A 23,325-nucleotide genomic window follows, 5' to 3' on the forward strand; every position below is an offset into this window, starting at 1 on the left:
TTATATTTTTTTTCTAAACTTTTTTATACATTTATTAGTTTTAAATGATTTAACAGTGCACTTGTGTGTCTGCCTTTTTTATTGATCAAGTGATAGAGGTTAATATAACATTTAGAAGGTAAGCAGTACTAAAAATATTTTTTAGAAAGAATAATAATCCCATTAATCTAGTTACAGTGCATGTCGAAGGTGAATTTAATTTAATTATTTATTAAAAAAGGATAAGCCATTCTAGTACAGTTCTTCTGTGTGTGACTAAAATGTAGGCAATAGCTATGTTTCCATCCAAATATATTACATAAATTTATGTGCAAAACTGGCATATTGCATAAAAGATGCGAATAAAATTCCATCCAACGAGTCAAAGAGAAAAAAATCGTCACTTACTGATTAAACTGGCACCAAATATCAACAGTAAAAACAGAATTTACTGTGGTAGAAGAAGCTGCGTCAATTAATTCTTTATTTAGCCTAATTAATGTACTTGCGCCTTGATGTCAGAAGACAATGCTGAAACACAATGAACACGTGGGGGCGTCTGAAGCCTTGAGACGCGGAGACTCTTGACACGCACCAGACGTTCGGAGGTAATAATAATATACACTAATACTGAAACAGTTAAGGCATTTTAGAATGACTAAAACAATATTTAAGACATGTTACAGTGTGCTCAGCTTGCTGGTTTGTCCATTTACACACATTTTCATTATCATATGATCATGATCTTTTTTTTAATGTACATACTGTAATTTGTTTAGTAAAAGTGTTTCCATCGTAGTTTATGCGCACATTTTCTATCGAATAAAAGTTTATCCTACTCAGTTATGCGCGTTTTTTTATGCATATTTTAAAAAGTTATGTGCATCATGACATTTCTATCAATCGTTTTTATGCACGTATCCAAAATGAGCATAAAAATAGGTGTGTGGAAATGTAAGGCTAAGGCGAGAAATGCCGCTTCATCTTTAAAAAAGGGGAGGAGACAGACAGAAACTCTGAGTTTAGAGAATAAAACCTGCTTCTGACCAGGTTAGATTCACAGAGTAAGTTACCACAGTAACTGACTCTGAGTTAAAGTTACCTTTCTTTCAGAAACAGGCTTGACTTACCCTGCTTTCTCGAGTTTAACAAACCTGCCATTTTGAAACGGAAAACCCAGAGTTTCTCTCATTTCAGGGTTAAAATACTCTGAGTTTTCAGTTAACCTCCTTTCTGAAACAGGCCCCAGGACACATTGTTGTGCATAGATTATTATTATTATTATTATTATTATTATTATACTTTTTAAAACTTTTTAAAAATTTGTTTATTTTAATGATAGTTTATGTTGGAAAAACTGGATACAAGTAGAGCTTGATGGTTTTTACACAATATTTAAAATATTTTGCTAAGAAATATCTAAAATATTTTTAAAAATATTATTAATTTAGTATTGTATTATTAAATATATTAAATTATATATTTTTTTTACAGGCAAAAGAAAAATCTTTTTTTCGTCTGGGCCATTTGAAAAATGCCTTAGCCTTTAGCTCTTTATGAGTCTAAAATGTCATTCATAGCGTGTCATAGTGTGTCTAAATGTCTTAAATTTAACTTGGTGAGACCTGCAGAAACCCTGTTAATGCATGAGCCTGCAGGACAGTCAAAGTCTAATGGAAATCTTAATAGAAATCTGTTTCTACATCAAAAGATCCAGTTATAAATGTTTTATTATTTTACACAATATTTCACAGGGATGAAAAGATCACAGTAAGACTGATATCATTTATTTAGATGATCATTAAAAGGAAAGTTCAGCCAAAAATGAAAATGTGGTTTTAAACCTTTATGAGTTTCTTTTTTTTGTTGAACACAAAAGAAGATATTTTGAAGAATGATAGTTGCTCTGACTTCCATAGTAGAAAAAAAAACCTGAAAGCTACCAGCATTTTAATGTTCAACAGAAGAAACAAATTCCACAAATTTCACTGTTTTCACAAATAGCTTTTGAACTAGTCAGTAACTGATGACATTTTTGTTTTTTTGGGTGAACTGCCTCTTTATGGTAAATTCTTAATCCATGCTGATTCCAGCTAGTAAGGTTTTTGAGCTTGAACATTTTACTACCAGCCAGTCTCAGTTTAGTATCACCAGTCAAAGTGAATCCAAGGTATTTATATCTCATCCAACTGAACTTTACTCAATAATGAAGCTTTATAGCAAACCATTGTTGCCAAACATTTGCTTTGAAATTTCCTGCCGTGTGTAAAACAGTTTTAAGGAAGCCCTGTGTTTGTTTTGGTCCCTCCCACATTCCTCTTTTCTACACCCTTATGACATCATCGGCTGAGCTTAGCCCTTTACAGCCTTCTGTGCTGTCATGGAGGAACTTTGACCGGTTCTAGTCTGCTCATTATATCAGATTAGATATTTTCCTTAAAGGGACAGTTCACACAAACATGACAATTCTGTCATCGTTTACTCACTCTTTACAGTTTACTCACCCCATATGAGTTTTTTCCATCTATTGAACACAAAAGACTATATCACTGGTAACCATTGACTTCCATAGTATTTGTTTTTCCTAATAGTTACAGGTTTTCAGCTTTCCTCAAAATATCTTGTGTCCAATAGAAGAGTAAATAATGAAATAATTTTCATTTTGGGGTGAACAATCCCTTTATCCTCTGGGGTCTGAGCTGATTTTGAGGCTATTGGGATGTTTTTTTTTGTATGCTCTGAGTCTGACGTTTGTGCTTATGCCTTCTACTTGTAACATAACGTGACTATCATGCAATTTTGTTTTATTTAGCACAAAGATGGATGTATTTGCTTGCATTAAAAAAAATATGCGTGGTTAGTATGAGTTAGAGGAAGAGAAGTCACAGAAACAAAGCCAAATTAAAGCTGCAAGCAGCGATGAAAGGGACCTGGCACCCGGGCTCACCACCGCCTGGTGGCCTTTGGATGACAGAGAACAGTGGACAATAATAATTTAAGCTCATACAGAGTTTTCTCTAGGATATTTTCCAGCTGTGGCAGCAGACTCTGTTGGGTCTTGTACAGGCCCGTGCAGAGACCGTCCAAAGGGCATGTGCAGGATAAATTTTTTGAAGAGCGGGGGAGGGTTGCGCGCGTACTGAAGAGCGGTGTTGTCGCGCGCATTCTGATCAGCTGTGTTGTCGCCCGCCTACTGAAGGGCGGGACCGAGGGTGTGCCGCGTCGCGGGGGCACTTTTGATCATTTTGGAAGGGCACTTTCTATCGAAGACTAAAAAGGGCATGTGCACTGCACAGGTTGAGCCCTATGTGTGCACGTGCCTGGTCTTGTACACAGATTTACCACCTGTGGCGTTATTTCAATGACAAATGTTGTGAGCGCAGTATTACAAGTCGAGATCGCATGTATGGTACATGAGCATGCAAATCTCTTTGCTTGCTCGCCGATTTCCTCTGTTCATGAACAAAGCTATTTGCATGCCCTCATACACACTTCTCAAGTGCAGATTTTCTTGTGCGCTCTTAAATAAACTCTGCTGAAGTGCAATTTTGTGCGTTTATGTAACGAGTATGTCCCCAACATTTATTATATTTGTCAGGAATATTTATGAATGTCTCTAATCGACCTACCGAGCGGCATTAATGCATCCTGAAGTAAAGTGAAACAGCCATATATTCCAGCAAGCTAAAGTCATCTATACATTTTAAAGTATTATAAAGCATTATCTATTATCTATGAAGTATAATTATTAAAACATTGTTTATCTTAACAGAAAGCTACTCCGTGTTTGCTATACGCATCAGGCACCTGTAAGTCAGTCAGCATGTCACCTTAAAGGTTTAAACAAACCTTTTTTTTTTTTGTCCTTAAAATGGTTTTAAAAAAATTAAAAACTGCTTTTATTCTAGCCAAAATAAAACAAATAAAACTTTCTCCAGAATAAAAAACATTATCAGACATGCTGTGAGAATTTCCTTGCTCTGTTAAACATCATTTGGGGAAATATTTAAAAACGCAAATAAAACTCAAAGGGGGGCTAATAATTTAGACTTCAACTATATGTGTGTGTATGTATGTATGTATGTATATATATATATATATATATATATATATATATATATATATATATATATATATATATATGTGTGTATGTATGTATGTATGTATGTATATATATATATATATATATATATATATATATATATATATATATATATATATATATATATTGTGTGTGTGTTCAACAGAAGAAAGAAACTCTTAATGTTTTAAAATCGTGTGATGGAGAATAAATGATGAGGTGATTTCATTTCCGGCTGAACTATCCCTTCAAACTCCTGTAACTTAGTTTTTAAGGCATAGTTGACTAAACAATAGCCATTATTTACTCATTCATCACTTATTCAAAACTTATTTGAGATACTTTTTAAAAAGATCTGCTGTTTGCAGACACCAAATACTTCCACAGTATAATAATAATATTAGTATTTCATATTTTCCAAATTAGTGCCAGCAACCAGAGTTCTTCAGAATATCTTCTTTCATGTTCAACAGAAGACAGAAACTCCTACAGGTTTAAAACCACATGAGCAAGAATAAATGATGATGTGATTTGTTTTGAGCAAGTGACGGATGAGTAAATGATGACAGAATGTTCTTTTATGGGTGAACTATCCCTTTAAACTCTTGTAACTTAGTTTTAAAGGGATAGTTCAGCCAAAATTGTACTCCTCAAAACATGTTTGAGTTTTCTTTTTTTTTGCACAACAAATTAATATATTTTGGAAAATGCTGGTTGCTAATAGCCAATAAGTGCTTTGGTATTTTAATAATATTAGTGTTTCATAGTTTTCATTGCCTATTATGGAAGTCGATGAGTGCCAGCAACCATAATTCTTCAGAATATTTTCTTTTGTGTTCAGCAGAAAAATAAACTCCTAAAAGTTTAAAGCCACATGAGGAAGGATTTAAAAATGACACAATTTTCATTTTTGGGTGAACTGACCCCTTAATGTGAGTTTTCAATGCAACTCACAGTTCATGAAAGCCTCACATCTAGTAAGATCACACATTGTACGCTTTCCTGTCATTGCAGCTCACCTGCACTATTAATGAATGACTTTGTTTAAGTGCTGTTTATGTAATGGTGCAGTCTAATCTGAGATAAGCTTGGTGAAATCTGCCTTTACCTTTGCAGAGAGAGCACACACAGCCAACAGCAGCGCACTGAAGAAAGAGGACGAGAGCGCCAGAGGAGATGCACTGCAAAGGTACATTTCACAGTTTATTTACATCTCAAATGACACAATATACACTAGAGCTTAGCGGTTAGCAAATTTTGATTTCACTGTATATTTCACGGAAACAATGTCTTTTAAAATATAGTTTTATAAAGGTTGTATAATACATATATGTACTTATACACTCAACCGTGTAGTGTAGAGTTTTGAGTTGTTCCAAAATAGAGCTTTTTCGAAGCCTCAGATTGCATCGCACATATCTTATCCTAACATGCATCAATGGAAAGATTTTTTTATTTAGCATTCAGACGATGAATAAATCTTAATTTTAAAAAGTCATTTATTGCTGGTTCTGTGGTGCACAATTACAAATATTAAAGCCATGTATTTTTATGGGTTTTTTGGTTAAATGGGTGGCTGGGTGGTCGGATGGTTGCTTGCTTGCTTGCTTGAATGGATGGATGGTTGGTTGGTTTGGTTGCTTGGATGGATGGATAGTTGGTTGGTTGCTTTGGTTGCTTGGATGGATGGATAGTTGGTTGGTTGGTTAGTTGGATGGTTGCTTGGATGGTTGGCTGGTTGGTTCGTTGGATAGAAGGCTGGTTGGATGGATGGTTAGTTGCTTGGTTGGTTGAATGATTGGGTGTTTGGATGGATGGATGGTTGGTTGGTTGGATGGATAGATGGATAGTTTGTTGCTTGCTTGGTTGGTTGCTTAGATAGATGGATGCTTGGATGGTTGATTGATTGATTGATTTGATTGATTGATGGACGGTTTGTTGCTTGCTTGCTTGTTTGGATGGATGGATAGATGGATGGATATATGGATGGTTGGTTGGATGGATGGATGGATGGATGAATGATTGATTAATCGATTGATCGATTGATTGATTGATTGATTGATTGATTGATTGATTGATTGATTGATTGATTGATTGATTGATTGATTGATTGATTGATTGATTGATGGTTTGTTGCTTGCTTGCTTGCTTGGATGGATGGATGGATGGATGGATATATGGATGGTTGGTTGGATGGATAGATGGATGGATGGATGATTGCTTGGATGGTTGGTTGGTTGGATGGATGGATGGATGGATGGATGGATGGATGGATGGATGGATGGATGAATGAATGATTGCTTGGATGTTTGGATGGATGGATGGATGGATGGATGGATAGATGGTTGCTTGCTTGCTTTCTTGGATGGATGGATGGATGGTTGCTTGGTTGGTTAGTTAGTTACATGGTTAATGTAACTTATTAAGTTAATGTAATAGGTTGTGTAAAATAGGCACACAATATTAATAAATCAATTGATTTGCCATTGAATCAAATGATAATCAAAAGACAGAATTTGAGGAAGTTTAAGCAATGTGGTATTGCTGTCTAAATTAACCAGTAAAATAACAACAACAACAACAACTATAATAATAATAATATTACAGTATAAACTGTATTTGATCCAATTGCATTGGACCACCTTAGTTAGAAAATTCTATATATTCATCTATAAATAGATGAAAATTCTAATTGTCAAGTTCAATTGAGTTATTTTGTAATAAGTGTTTTGCTGGCTGCATGAATCAATATCAGATTATATCTTGACGAGGCATCAGTTTTACACTGACTAGCAATTACCATGAGAGACTGCTTTCTTAAAGGCGCCTGCACCAAGCAGTTATAACAATTGAAGTTTTCTTAGTTGTTGCTAATTTAAACCAGGGCTTGTCAGCTGGCTGCCTGTAGGTCAGATTCAGCCTGTTGGCTGTTTTCATGTGACCATCCGGTTCATTTTGGTCAACTGAGAGCTCTCTCTGCTCAAAAGCACTATGCATACATGTATTTTTAGCCAGACTAAATGTGTTTCCAAACGTGTCTCGCATTCATGGCAGTAGTTAGCCGGTCATAAAAACATGACGAGTCACAGCAGTCGATCTATCTATCTATCTATCTATCTATCTATCTATCTATCTATCTATCTATCTATCTATCTATCTATCTATCTATCTATCTATCTATCTGTCTGTCTGTCTGTCTGTCTGTCTGTCTGTCTGTCTGTCTGTCTGTCTGTCTGTCTGTCTGTCTGTCTGTCTGTCTGTCTGTCTGTCTGTCTGTCTGTCTGTCTGTCTGTCTGTCTGTCTGTTTTTCTACCTATCTCTCTTTCTCAGTCTGTCTGTCTCTCTATCTATTGTTCTATCCATCCATCCACCCATCCATCCATCCACCCACCCACGCATTCATCCATCCATCGATCCATCCATCCGTCCGTCCATAAACCTACATACCCATCCATCCATCATCTCTCTGTCTGTCTGTCTGTCTGTCTGTCTGTCTGTCAGGTTGTTTTATCTATCTATCATTTGTTCTGTCGTTCGTTTTATCTTCAATAGATTTTTCATAAAGACTTTCTTCTGAGAAATACATAAAACAGTCATGTGAATGTGAAGAATGTGGAGTTGTGCTAGAAAGCTTACACAGCCCTTGAAAAATCTGTTCAAATGTATTGAAACCAAAATAAGAGAGATTATACAAAATGCGTGTTATTTTTGTTATGTTTTTCCATCAAAGATACAGCTAAATCACCAATATTATGAAGTACACAGCCATTTATTCCTGTGCTTCAAAGCTGAATTCCAGCATCACTACCTCAGTCTCGTCACACAATCATTCAGAAACTATACTAACATGCAGATTTGCTTCTCTATAAGCATTTGTTATTATTGTTTTATCACTGTCACATTTGATCATTTGATAATGTGTCAATATTTAACCAAATTTCTGCCTTAAAGCACTTCATCTGGTTGTATTTCAGTCAGGAAAAGGTGAAGGGTGAGGTGAAAGATGACCTGATCCGAAACTCCCAGCCCGTCCTGTCTAATAAAGCACAGATGCTCGGGATGCCGCAGTTCGGCCTGCGGGATAACCTCATCAAATGTGAGCTCCTCAAAAACGAGGACGCCTACACCTACATCGAGAACTACAGGTGGGCCGTGCTGGATTTTAGCATTTGCTTTTGAAAATATTATATTTGCTGCTTTTCAGGTCCCATCATGATGTACATTCCACCATTTTAAACCAGAATGCTGCTTTCCTAATGCTGTTTTGCTGTGAAATGTACTCAATGATGTTATGGGCATTTATGTTGTGTATGCTATACTATACTTTTATGTATTTGTTGTTTGTAAAGCAACCTTGGGTGTCCAAAGACTCCATATTAATAAATTAATAGATATTAATGTTATAATGATTGATTGTTAATAATAATTATTATGTATTTTAATTGTATTATTATTAAGTACTATTATTGTTATTAATAAAATAAATTTACTATTTCTAATTCTTATTATTATTGGTATGTATTATTATAATTATTATTATTACTATTAATGATGATTAGTATTAATAATATTAATAATACTAATATTTTATTATTGTTATTTTTCTTATTATTATTAATAATAATAATAATTGTTATTATGAAGTACTATTAATAATAATAATAATTCATTTCCTTTAATTATTGTTATTATTATTATTATTATTTAGTACTATTAATTATTTTTATTGTTGTTGTTGTTAATAATTATAATAATACATTATTATTATTATTGTTGTTATTATTGTTAAGCATTCATTTGTTTAAATTATTTTAATAATAATAAGTATTATTATTAATTAAGCATTAACCATTTATTATTTTTATTATTATTGTTATTAGGTACTATTATTATTATTATTATCAATAACAGTTTATTATCTATAAAAATAATAATAATAATTAATATTATTATTGTTATTACTATTAATGATTAATAATAATAATAATAATAAATAATCATCATCATTTATTAATGTTATTTTTATTATAATAATTATAATAATACATATTTTTTATGAATTACTGTTCATAATAATAATAATAATAATTATTATTATTATTATTAGTATCATTATTAATATTGTTTATTATTTTAATTGTAATTTTTTGTTGTTGTTAACTACTATTATTATTCTTATTATTTAATATTTATAATAATAATAATAATTATTATTATTGGTATTATTACTATTAATAATAATAATAGTAATAGTTTATTATTGTTATTTTTAATATTGATTATATGAATAATAATAATAATAATAATAATAATAATAATAATAATAATAATAATAATTGTTATTATGAAGTACTATTAATAATAATATTTATTACCATTATTTATTATTTGTATTTATTATTATTATTATTATTATTATTATATTTATTATTATGTACTATGAATAATAATAATAATTGCAGTAGCTCTCTGTTAAAAAGCTTTTTCCCACAAATATTTTTTTACTCTAAACTATTAGGATGGTTATAAAAGGGCTTCCACAGAAAATGTATTACATGAAAAAAAATGACAGGGTTTGTGTGGGTACTGGAAATCCTTGAACATGCTTGAATTTTAATCTAGTGCTTGAAAAATGTTCATATTTAACTGCTTGAAAACTGCTTGAAAGCATAATTGCATTGCTTTTATAATACTTTGTTACTAAATAGGTCATTATAATTATCTACGATACATTTAAGATGCGAATGCATGACATTTAAGTGAGTAAATGATAGTAATTTAATGTTGGGTTTGTGGCCCTAATATTAATCCCACCATTATTAAACACACTCCTGTGCTGAAATGGCTTCATGCTTGTTTTATTTCGGCCTTTGCAGTAGTCCATTGTGAGATTTCAGCATGTGAGATGTTTCTTAATTTGAGCGGGCAGCTTCTCTCTTTGGCTGGTTTTGTGAGTTCATGTGAGCGTTTGAATCACTCACTCTGTTCTCATTGTGCGCCGACAGCTTCTTCTTGGGAACCTACAATGTGAATGGCCAGACTCCAAAAGAGAGTCTCAGTCCATGGCTGGCATCCACCGCCAGCCCTCCAGACTTCTACCTGATTGGGTAATACTCAACGTTGGGTGTAATAAGTTACAGAGTAATCAGTTACTGTAATTAGATTACTTCTTTGCAGAAAAAGCAAAGTGAGGGATTACTTTTCATTTTCAGGTAATTCAATGACTATAATGCACGTGTTTAAATAATGGTCATGAATTCAACAGTTCTGGATCAGTCAATTAAGAGAAGCAGAGTAATTCATTTATTAAGTAGATTGAACACGATTGCGAAACAATGAACTGAGTCAGTAATTTGTCAATATACATTCACCGGCCACTTTATTAGGTACAACTTATTAGAACCGGGTTGCCTTTAGATCTGCCTTAATCCTTCATGGCATGGATTCAACAAGTTACTGGAAATATTCCTCAGAGATTTTGCTCCATATTGGCTCCACATCCATGATGCGAATCTCCCATTTCACCCCATCCCAAAGGTGCTCTCTTGGATTGAGTACTGGTGACTGTGGAGGCCATTTGAGTGAAGTGAACTGCAGAAATTAGCCATCAGAAGATGTGTACACTGTGGTCATACTCAGGTAGGCTGTGGCGTTGACACGATGCTCAGTTGGTACTAATGGACTCAAAGTGTGCCAAGAAAATATCCTTCACACCATTACACCACCACCACCAACCTGAACCGTTGATACAAGGCATGATGGATCCATGCTTTCATGTTGTTGATGCCAAATTCTGACCCCACCATTCGAATGTTGCAGCAGAAATGGAGAATCATCAGAGCAGGCGACGTTTCTCCAATCTTCTATTGTCCAATTTTGGTGAGTCTGTGTGAATTGTAGCCTCAGTTTCCTGTTCTTAGCTGACAGTAGCGGCACCCGGTGTGGTCTTCTGCTGCTGCAGCCCATCCGCCTCAAGGTTGGACTTGTTGTGTTCAGAGATGCTCTTCTGCAGACTTCGGTTGTAACGAGTGCTTAATTGAGTTACTGTTGCCTTTCTATCAGATGTAACCAGTCTGGCCATTCTCCTCTGACCTCCTCTGGCATCAACAAGGCATTTGCGCCCACGGAACTGCCGCTCACTGGATATTTCCTCTTTTTCAGACCATTCTATGTAAACCCTGGAGATGGTTGTGCATGAAAATCCCAGTAGATCAGCAGTTTCTGAAATACTCAGACCAGCCCGTCTGGCACCAACAACCAACACATTCAAAGTCACTTAAATCACCTTTCTTCCCCATTCTGATGCTCAGTTTGAACTGCAGCAGATCGCCTTGACCATGTCTACATGCCTAAATGCATTGAGTTGCTGTTATGTGATTGGCTAATTAGAAATTTGCATTAACAAGCAGTTTGACAGGTGTAGCTAATAAAGTGGTTGGTGAGTGTATGGTTTGTATGAACTATCATGTCATTGCTTTAAAATGTTTTGCGTTTTGAAGCATATAATGTTTATTATTTTTAAATGTTACATTTTATAATGAAGCTAAATATTTGGCTCAGTTTAAAGAGTTTAATTTCTATTTAAATGTAGTGCATTTATACATTTTATAGTGTCTAGTCAAGTAATTAAATAACTTATTGAGTAACTGGCTTACTTTGTCAAACATTGTAATTAAAATGTAATTTAAATACAAAATTTAATGATGTGATTTAGTAGTTAATTACTTTTCTGAAGTAGCTTACCCAGCACTGGTATTACTCTACAATATGACATTAATATTCATCTAAGCAGTAATGAGTTAGCACAGTTATGTGATTGGGATGTGTTTTCCTCCGGTAGTTTCCAGGAGCTGGATCTCAGCAAGGAGGCGTTTCTCTTCAATGACACTCCTAAGGAGCCCGAGTGGATGTTAGCCGTCTATAAGGGTCTCCATCCAGATGCCAAGTATGCTTTAGTAAGGACTTCCTTTGCCCCTCTCATCCATCATTTTAAATGCAGCAATGTAGTTAATTCCTAATTCCACCAACATTGTATTTAGTGTGGTAATCTTTAATCAAAGTCTGACCATTTGCTTCTGAGGGTGTACATACCACTATTTACAGTTGCCTTAAACTGGGTCGAAGCACGCTTGTCCCCCCTTCCGTCTCCCCCGACGGCCAGCACTCACATTAAATTTGGGCCTGGGCATGCTTACGTCATCGATAATGCGTTGTTCAGTAATGGTGCTTTCACACCTGGCTTATTTAGTTCGGTTGAATCGCACTAGAGTTCGTTTTTTCTTTTGGTGCGGTTCGTTTGGGCAGGTGAGAATGCAGCAATCGTACTCGAGTGCGCACCAAAAGCGGACCACATAAGCGTACTGAGACCTGCTTGAAGAGGTGGTCTCGGTACGCTTTCAAACGAACCCTGGAGCGGTTCATTTGTGGTGAGGACATGATCCGTACTAAAACAGCTCCAACCGCAAAAAGTACTGCGCCTTTTAGACTAATTCAGTTGCCGTAGGCCGATGCGCTGTGCATTGTGGGATATGGAGGAAAAATATTTGTTGACAGCGCGAACAGAGAGAGAGAGAGAGGGGAAAACATTACCTGTTGGATCGGTGGCAATATTTCTGCAAGATGACCATGTCGCAGTTTAGCTAAATTAATTCACGCCTCCTGCTGAAGTGACGAGCGATGCATTAAAACACTGTTTTCCAGCGGCGGCCGAGCTTCATTCTCGAAATGTATAGTTTGTCTAAAGCAGGCATACAATCAGTCAGCGCAGTCGTCCCTTCATAGTAAAAAGCGACATTTTGTGTCTGCCGGTTGTGTTTACTTGCGGAAGTTCATTGGTATTTTCCCGCACGTGAATTCTGACCAATCAATAAGCAGTTTAGGAAATATATTCAACAACATCTGGCCAATGAGAGATGTGGATTTTGTCAGATGACTGCATTTTGGTTTGTTTCAACTGGTTCGGACCAAAGCCAGCAGTGTGGTGTGAAAACGACCCAAAGACGGCAGAAAATGCAACAATTTATCATTTATTCCTCTTGGTCCGGACCAAATGAAGCGAACTACAGATGTGAAAGCACCCCAAGAAGCGCTCCCGCTCAGCACAGTGGAGATTTCTTTAGTTATATTGTTTTAGATGCGGTGACACGCAGTCAAATATTTCGCTGAACAGATCAGTCACTTTTAACGCTCATATACAATCATAAAGTCTTCGTGCTGCAGGAATTAGGAGGTTTGCTGAAGGTGCAGCTGTCATGCAGTGAGGGGTCTGCGTCTTTAATATTCAACCACAGTTTGTGTTCATTGAACAGTAAGAATAATTAATAAATACATATCAAACAGTCCCTAAAGTCACGTCTCGTCTTTAGTTTCGGGCTCAAGTAAACCGCGCTCTGGCACACCTTGTCCAAGCCAGCCAACTGAATCGTGCCTGAGCCCGATTCAGAGCACTCACACTTCTCAATCGATCCTGGAATTGGGACTGGGCATGGTTCGGATAGCATAGTGTGAGTACGCCCTGAGTTTGGAACGGCGGTCCTTCTCTTATAATGTCAGTTTGACGCTGCAGTCACAATATTCTTAGGGTGCTTTCACACTAGCACTTTTGGTCTGCACCTGTGTTTATTTGACGTCAGAGTATGGTACGTTTAGCTAGTGTGAATGTGTCTTCTGAACTCGGGTGCCCATCCACGAACCATGCCCAAGTTCACCTAAAAGAGGAGGTCTGGGGTACGATTCACGCAAACTCTGGTCCGGTTCACTTCTGGTGTAAATGCAATCGTTCTAAATAACGGAAGTGAACCGCAAATTGTACAGCAAACTATCGTTTTCATAACGTTCATTCATGCGTGTGTGTGTGTTAGGGTTGGGTCGATAGACAATGTCATTGTCCATCGCTGATGGTCAATAGACATCACGATGCTGATCTGGCATCGCGATCCCCATCGCAGCAGCAACCTGCTCGCGAAAATACACACTCAGGCTCCATATACACAAACAATTTACACTAGTTTTAAAATGGCATTTTTGAACAAAAACTATCCACATCCACACTGGCGTTTCAGCTAGCATTTCTGAAATAAGCCCTCCTTCCACACTCTACTGCTAAAAACCACATCACGTGATCAATGCTAATGTAGTTTTAGTTAGCTTGAATGACTCCGAGCAGAGACTATAGAATACACAAGACGAGACACTCTGATATTTTTGAAATGGGAAAAGTGCAACGCTCAATTTGGCAAATAAAGCCCCGCCTTCTAGTACAGGAGCCAATCATCAATCGCTATATACTGACGATTTTCCAAAGGGGAGGGTCTCGGACCAGACATGAGTTTCTGCAGATTTTGTGTGATTAGAATGTTTAGAAATGAAACTAAAGAGACAGCTGTTGTTTAACTTCATTGGTGATTCCTAATATTACATTCAGTCGCAATTTTGGAGAGTTTGATTTTTCTCCATTTAGACAGAATGCCTGAGCATACTGCCCGAGAGGCCGTCAAGTGAAATGACTTGTCTTAAAGGGATTTGCCCTGAGGACGCTTTTGTGTGTGTTTTGCAGGTGAAGCTGGTGCGGCTGGTGGGAATCATGCTGTTGTTTTACGTGAAGGCCGAACATGCGCCTCATATCTCTGAGGTGGAGGCTGAGACCGTTGGCACAGGCGTTATGGGACGGATGGTGAGTGCTGTCTGAAGAACTACAGGAACAACAGTCAAACGATTATTCTAGACTCTAGTGCGATCAAATGCAACTGAAAATTAATGTGTGTCTATGAAATTCTTTATTATTCACTCTATAAACAAACCATTAACTAAATCCCTATTCAAACGGGACTAGTTTTACAAGCGGATGACAGACAAATTTCTGTTTCACAGTTAAAAAATGAATTCAACAGTCTGAAAATAGCAGATGTAGAGCACAGTTTTCTTGTGTGTTTTGGTTGATGTGAACTACTGTACAATCTCTAGCTTGCCTGTATTCTGGTTTCTGCCAAGTCACATAAGTTGTTAAGACTGGCTTCTGTAATATCAATTTCTTGTAAGAGTACTTTAATGTATGCAGTCAGTTACAACTTCTTTAAGGTAAAGCGTATTTATTCCAGTGGATTTATGATAAGAAGTTTACTTCACATGACTATACGCAGTCCGCGCATCCTAAACATGTGGTCTTGTGCGATGTCCACATGTAAAACACACACACTCTGTAATAAACACAGAAATGTTAGTCCTGTCTTAATCCATACATGACATGACAGACGTCGGCTGAAAATAATTTTAACACAAACTGGAAAACTAGCCCCGTCCGAATAGGGCTTACGACTTCTAGCTCAACAAACTCTTCATTTACTTCTGCTTAATAGATAATAAAGTAGTCATTGAGTTTAGGTATTGGGTAGGATTAGGGTTGTAGAATAAGATCATGCAGAATTTGTACTTCATAAATACTAATGAACTGCCAATGTCTTAATTATAGGCAGGTAATAAGCCATTAGTTAATAGTGACAATTGCTACTTAAACCAAAATATTGAGGCATATCATTACACGAGATGTGGTTGAAGCTATGAATAGTGGTATAGAGACCAAAATCAACAGTGAACTCTCACATTTCTGTGGTTGTCAAAAGCAGAAGTTGTTATAGTTGTGTAAACAGAGCCTACAGCAATTACACCTTATGTGTTCCCATTTGATCTAAAAGCAAAAAAATAAAAGATAAATAAATTCATGTTGAAGATTAACTTCAGTTGTTCTGTATAATTTTTCACACTTGCACAGACTTTGAATTTTCAGTCAGCAAAGTCAAGCGCTTCTGGTGAACTGTCATGCCATTACAAAATCACAAGCGTTTAAGATATGATTTCTCTTAAAAATCTCTGATCTACACTGCCTGATTGATATACGACGTCTCAGACCAGACGAAGCACTGAATTAAATTACGTTTTCCCATCATGTCTTTAAAATATGACAGTTCATTTTACTCCTGCATTTTCAGTGAAGTTCTCCCAACAGCGCTTGCGTTTACACTCTTTCATCTTGTTTTACACTTGAACTAAATGAATGGAAGTCTATTTAACTGTACTTTTTAACCACTTAATCTACGCGTGACGTCATTTCGTTTTAAGATTTAAAGGGCTGGCATTGCACCAGAACCCCGTAAGTGGTTTCGTTTCAAAGTGTAGAATATATATTGTATACACATGCATCACTTTGGTTTTTATTCTTTTTTATTCTACTGTACAAAAGTTATTTACACTTAAATACACAGTATTTTGGATACACGAGCTGGGTATTGAACATTGGTTCATTTTCATAATTTTTAAATGGCACATGTACAAGTTATAGCTCAAATGAAAGCTCTTGCCGGTGTTTATACGGCCCTAGCATTTTTTTTTACTGAATTATACTCGCATATCAAACAGTTGTCGAATGAATGGCGGTGTTTTCATGACGCAGAAGTGAAAACAAAACATTTATGATCAATAAGCAGCCCCAGATAGCACAGACAGCTGTCATCTCTTACCTTATGCTGTGTGCTTCAGGGCCATTCTCCTCTGTTTTTGAGGTGATGTGCATAACTAATCCTTTTTTTATTTCTGACATGGTCCAAACACAGTGAATTATGTTTGTTTAAACAAAAGAATAGTAAAATATGTAAACAATGATCGATCCCTGTGGCTTGTACAGCACCTCTCATCAGTTGGAATGCAATAACTTTTGCATAGATTATGGTAGAGACATTTTTCTTTTTTCCTATGATTACAGACATACAGGAACCACCAAAATTAATTACAGCACGCTAGACCACACAGAACCTAAAAAGTACACTTTCAAATTTGAGTTTATAAAAACAAATACAAAAAGCGCCTCTTTTTTAGGTGTTTATTATAACACAGACAACATATACAGATATTTTAAACACTTTAAATAGTGTTTTATAAAAATTCAAAGAGTTTTATTTTAAATGATAGCAAATGTTTGCTTTTACACCTCTGCATGTGGATTTGGGAAGCTTTTAAATTTAGGTAGGCAAAATCCATAAGGAAATCCCAAAATAACAGCAGAGTTTAACTGGTTAAAGTACATTACAACATCAATGCTGTAAAAGCACCCTTATGAAATTGAAAATAATCACATTACCCTTTCACCAGAAGTTTATCATTGGCTGAAAAACTCTAGGGGCTCAATTTTAACGATCTAGGCGCAAAATCTAAAGCTCATGGCGCAAAAGTATTAACGGCGTGTCTTAATCCACTTTTGCTATTTTAAGGACAAAAAAAATGCTCTGCACCCTGGCGCATAGTCTAACAGACCTGTGCTTATTCTCTTAATGAGATCTGGGTGTGTTTTAAGCATAACATGCATTAAACCTGTGCTGTCCAAACTCGGTCCTGGAGGGCTGGTGTCCTGCAAAGTTTAGTTCCGACCTCAATCAGACACACTTGGGCTAGCTAATCAAGCTCTAACTAGGCTTTCTAGAAACATTTCTGAGTTCTGTATTGAGGCAAGTTGGAGCTAAAATCTGCAGGACACCAGCCCTCCAGGACCGAGTTTGGACACCCCTGCATTAAACCAGTCAGAGTCTCATCTCACATTCCCTTTAAGAGTCAGTTTCACTGCGCCGTGACACGTTTGCTATTTACATGGCGGACTTTGTAAGTGGAAAAACTAAACGCATCCCTAGAAAGAAAACAGTTAAACAGAGCATCTGCAGCACGAGGATAAAGAACAAGCTTCCACCATTCAGCCTCTTTACTTTCTCTTTACTTTTACGCATTACTTTACTCCTTTACTTTGGTTGAGTAAGGAAGCAGTGGAAACTCATTCCACTGAAGACATCCATTTACCTTCGTATTTAATTTTGTTTGTTAAGTACAAGATTTGTTTCAAAGCTATTTCTGAATTCAGTTCTAATTTCCAGCAAATGAATAAATGAACAATAATAATGAAATGTGCTCAAAAAAACTGAGTTATGTCCAAACACACGTTCTGTTTTTATGCCCCATGTGGTCTGAAACCTGACAGGTGGACAAATCTAAGCTTGTTTTTATTAAAACAAATAAAAAATATGCATATCATAAAGAATACTGCTAATAATAATATTAAACGATTGCAAATTGTCATGAATAAACTGAAAAAGCCCCGATGTGAAAAGGGGCTTTTAGGTAGTGTTTTTTTTTTTTAATGTAGAAAATAATAATTTTTGTCCTTATTTTTTATCATCTATAACTATATTTGTGTGTTGCTCTACATCGTGTGTCTAATAAGCAATTTGTAAGCGTTTGGACCTGCATAGGTGCATAACTATCACGCTCTGCACTGGACTTTAGACCAGCTTTTAGTTGGTCAATGGTGTGGTCTATTTCAGTTCCTCAAAATAGCAACGCACCAACAATGCGTCTTAACTAGGGATGTAACGGTATTGTAAATACCGTCATACCGCAATATTAATTTTTTTCGATATTACCGAAGTCGCATGACTCGGTAAAACTATAGGTCTTCTGAGAAAATTTGCTCAGGCGAATGAAGCGAACGGGAGGTACCGGAAACTACAATTCCCATCAGCCCATGCTTGACCATCATCCCTTGCGGTCTGTTGTCGCTACAGATCCAGTAATGCGGAAATGGAGTGTGCTGCTAGAAGCGGGGATGAAAAAGAGCCGGAAAACTCTAAAGCGGGTGTTGTCGCCGTGCGCGTACTGAATAGCGGTGTTGTCGCGCGAGTTCTTATCAGCTGTGTTGTCGCGCGCGTACTGAATAGCGGTGTTGTCGCGTGAGTTCTTATCAGCTGTGTTGTCGCGCGAGTTCTTATCAGCTGTGTTGTCGCGCGCGTACTGAATAGCGGTGTTGTCAGCACACTGTTCAGATTGATGCAGACATGAGACCTCTATCTCACTCATGGTTTGTCCTCTCAAGTGGGGGAAAGACAATGCACAACGTTACCCACTGCTGTCAACCTGGGCCAAGTCATATCTCTCTTGTCCCAGAAACCTCAGTCCCAAATGAGAGGGTTTTTTTCTGTTGCAGGGGACATTGTAAATACCCAGAGATACCAGCTTTTACCAGATTATATTTATATGATAATTTTTTCTTTAAACCCATCTCTATCTAAGTGAGTGAGTGATTAAATGTTGAATGTGATGAGTTTTCAACAATACTAAATTGAAACTTTATTTTTTTTACATGGTTTAATATTTTTTTGTTATTAAAATTAAAGTTCCTGTTTCAAAGCTTACAGATAGATGGCTAATTTATTTTATTTTCATATTTTCATTTTAGTTTCAGAAGTATTTTCATAAGTTTTGTTTTTTCCTGTAAATGATTCAATAAATACCGTACCAAGACATTCATACCGAGGTATTACCGTACCGTGAAATTCTGATACCGTTACATCCCTAGTCTTAACACACCTCCTTTTCAGACGGCACACCCATAATTCCACAAAGTGGTGCAAATGGATTAGCTATTTAAACAATGTGGTGCAAAACGTGAAAATTAAAGTTGCGCTGGTCTGAAAAAAGCAACAAATCGTGCAATACACATCTTATGTATGATAAGGCCCTAGCTGTGCATACACCCAGTTCATAATCTAAGCATGATGTTTTATTCTCCATTCAGGGTAATAAAGGCGCAGTTTCCATCCGCTTCCAGTTCCACAACTCGGACATCTGTGTGGTGAACTCGCATCTCGCCGCACACACCGAAGAGTTCGAGCGTCGCAATCAAGACTTTAAAGACATCTGTCGCAGAATTCAGTTCAGACAGGAGGATCCCACATTACCACCCCTCACCATCCTCAAACACAAGTATGGACGGCCGAGATGCACCACATCTGTTTTAAAGGGTTAAATCAAGTTCTGATTGGTTATTCATCAACGAATCACAGCGCGAGAACAAAACTGAAGTGATGTAAATTAAGCCTTGCTTAAGCTAATTAGGTCAGAATACACTAAATAGCATATCCCTCAAAACACTAAAAACCTAGATAAATTGTATGAATAAATTAGATGTAATTTAAATAAACACATACATTTAATTACTGAAGCATGTATCATACAAACTAATATTACCAAAAAAGTTGACCTCCCTGATCGTCAATAGCCTCTTTCACACAGTGATACCAGTAAATATCTGGAAAATTTCCAGAACGACTTAACCGGTGAATTCAAAAAAGCGCCGTTCACACAGGCAAGAACGTTACGGATTTCTTCCAGAAAAGACCGTTCATTGCAAAATACCATCATTATCCAGAAATGAGCTCTAAACGGCTGCACTTGTAAACAATTGACTACATTACAAACTCTGTGGATGGAAAGGTATTGTAAACAACTTCGATAAAAAAACACATTAAGAAACTCTTTTACATTCACACAGCAAAGCATTCCGGCAAATTACCGGTAATGATACAACTTCTAGTTCCGAAAAATTGCCGTGAATGTATTTACCGTTTTTTTTTTAAAAAGTGCATGTTCATGCATACAGACTTTTCCGGAAAATTATCAGTAATTTTTCGGAAAGCTCTGTATGTGTGAAAGGGGCTATTGTATAATTCTCACACTGCAAGGCAAGCGCCATGGGTCATGTCAATCACTCGATGCAGAAGTATAAACAGGGTGTCCGCGGGGTCTTAAAATGTATTGAAAGTTGATAAATCCGTTATAAGAAAATTAAGGTCCTTAAAAGGTATTAAAAAGTCTTAATTGTGCTTTTACTACGTCTTTAATTTTGTTCAAGCGTGGACCAAAGTGTTTGACTCCAAAAAAGCATAAACATATTTATTTACCTCCTATATTAAAAACAGCGTGCTCGATCCACACCATTGGTTCGTCACCCAGCCTCCGTCCAGGTGATATCACGTAATTTGCAACAAACGCGGAAAGGTGATGTGACGTCTTCACATGTAGTGAAAACATTAGGAGAAACAGAGGGCAAAATGGGATAATGCAAGTTTGCATACTCCTGGTTGGAGAAAGACTAGTTTAGACAGTGGCTGAAGCCTGATGCTAAAAACAACCACGTAATTTATTCTACCGAGCTTTTCTGAGTTCTGTTGCGTGGTTGTGCTATGTTGATTTATTTAACTACAATTGTTTATTAGCAACTGTTTATTAAGTTAAAGGTTTGATACTGACTAGAACTTGAAGTGGCGATTAGGGATGCAATGATTAACCGGTTTCACTATTAACCGCGCTTTAATTCGTCACGATTAATTAATTGTACAGGCTTCTCAACACCGTGTTTCTGCAACAAAACTGTGGCAACTAAACAAAGTTATGCCAACTGTGTGCTAGTTTAAAGTTCTGAGCTTGTACACCGAGACTAATAACCACACATTTTTGGTGGGTGTTTCTAAATCTTTTCTGGGGCTCCTAAATGTTTGAACTTGGGAGCACCGGTGCTGACTTTCATTTCAAGCCCTGCATTAGACAAAGGCATCTTTTTATTTATACTTATTTTTATTTATTTATTCATTTATGTCATTTATTTTCAGTGTAAAATTATTACTTATGTTTAAATAAAAAAAAACAATTACTTATTTTTAAGCACAAAGACAGAAATAGGCTATTGTTTGTTTTTAATATTATTAAGTGTTGTATTAATTGCTTACTGGACAGCAATAAATAACTCTTTAAAATAATAGTTTTTAGGTGATTTTCTAAACTAGTAGTGTTTTGAAATTAATAAATGTATAATAATTGTGATAACCGTGAAAGCGTGATTATTTCTCAGACTATAATCGTACAACCAAAATCTATAATCGTTGCATCCCTAGTGGCGATGAGGGCTTAAAATAATCTGAGAAGGTCTTTAAAAAGTCTTTAAAAAGGTATTGAAATTACCTTTAGGATTCCTGCATATACCCTGATAAACCAGCCTTTAGACACAGACTAAAAGACATTAATACAATGTATTGCTCTAAATCTCCCAATAATCTGACTTTAGACAAAGATATGGTGCAAATAATGCTACAAGTTTGGAAAAAAGACGCATAAAAATAAATAACTGCATGGGCTTATGTAGATTTTTAAGTGAGCTAACCCTTTAAATCCAGCAAATGTGACATTTCTCTTGTTTGTATCTTGAATGCTCATGTTCATCTGTTGTCTTCCAGTATCGTGTTGTGGCTGGGAGATCTGAACTACCGAATCAGTGATCTCGAAGTGGATCATGTGAAGGACCTGATCTCTAAAAAGGATTTTGAGACCCTGCATACTTATGACCAGGTAAGAAGTGCTTTCTTTGGATAATGTTGAGTTAGATTGAAGTTTGAATGACTGGATTGTGTGTGTGTGTGTGTTTCAGCTGAAGCGGCAGATGGATGAGGAAGTTGTGTTTGTTGGCTTCACTGAGGGAGAGATTGATTTCCAGCCCACATACAAATATGACACTGGATCAGATCAATGGGACACCAGGTCAGAGGTCACACACAATATCACACTTTTAATAAAAGAGATCATCAAAAGCTGTACATAAATAAATAAATAAATAAATAAATAAATAAATAAATAAGTGAATAAATAAATAAATAAATAAATAAATAAGTGAATAAATAAATAAATAAATAAATAAGTGAATAAATAAATAAATAAATAAATAAATAAATAAATAAGTGAATAAATAAATAAATAAATAAATAAATAAGTGAATAAATAAATAAATAAAGTAAAAAGTACTTCATTATAATTTGTCATATAGACACCCTTAAAGAGATATATAGACACCCTTAGCGACATCCTTACTCTGAAACACGCAGATAATATATTTATTTGCACAAATAGTTACATTAATGATATTGTGACTAATTTAAGACTAAATATTACAAATATTTGGGTTTTTGTAATATTCATTCATTTTCCTTCGACTTAGCCCCTTTATTCATCAGGGGTCGCCACAGTGGAATGAACCGCCAACTATTCCAGCATATGTATTAAACAGCGAATGTCCTTCCAGCTGCAACCCAGTACTGGGAAACACCCATACACTCTCATTCACACTCACACACACACTCATACACTACGGCCAATTTAGTTTATTCAATTCCCTTATAGTGCATGTGTTTGTACTGGAGGGGGGACCAGAGCACCCGGAGGAAACATGAACACGCAAGAACATGCAAACTCCACACAGAAATGCCAACTGACCCAGCAACCTTCTTGCTGTGAGGCGACAGTGCTAACCACTGATTCACTGTGTCGCTCCAACTAAATATATACTAAAATATAAATATACAAATCTAACTAAAATAAATTTATTATTTCTATTTTAAGTAATCACA

At 36.1% G+C, this 23,325-nt stretch overlaps 1 protein-coding gene across 4 annotated transcripts in view; it reads left to right on the forward strand.

Annotated features, from left to right (window-relative positions):
• The window catches only part of inpp5b (inositol polyphosphate-5-phosphatase B), a 55,339-nt gene that overhangs the window by 17,321 nt on the left and 14,693 nt on the right, over positions 1-23,325 (forward strand). For all 4 annotated transcript variants that reach the window (XM_087286442.1, XM_087286443.1, XM_087286444.1 and 1 more), the window contains 8 exons: positions 5,177-5,249; positions 8,035-8,205; positions 10,066-10,167; positions 11,901-12,015; positions 14,616-14,732; positions 19,668-19,855; positions 22,162-22,273; positions 22,353-22,462. In XM_087286442.1, the coding sequence (XP_087142568.1) occupies positions 5,177-5,249; positions 8,035-8,205; positions 10,066-10,167; positions 11,901-12,015; positions 14,616-14,732; positions 19,668-19,855; positions 22,162-22,273; positions 22,353-22,462 (988 nt within the window). The remainder of the gene's footprint in view (positions 1-5,176; positions 5,250-8,034; positions 8,206-10,065; positions 10,168-11,900; positions 12,016-14,615; positions 14,733-19,667; positions 19,856-22,161; positions 22,274-22,352; positions 22,463-23,325) is intronic.

This window comes from Danio rerio, chromosome 16 (genome assembly GCF_052040795.2).
Source record: "Danio rerio strain M-AB ecotype USA chromosome 16, GRCz13ab, whole genome shotgun sequence".
Lineage (NCBI taxonomy): Eukaryota > Metazoa > Chordata > Actinopteri > Cypriniformes > Danionidae > Danio > Danio rerio.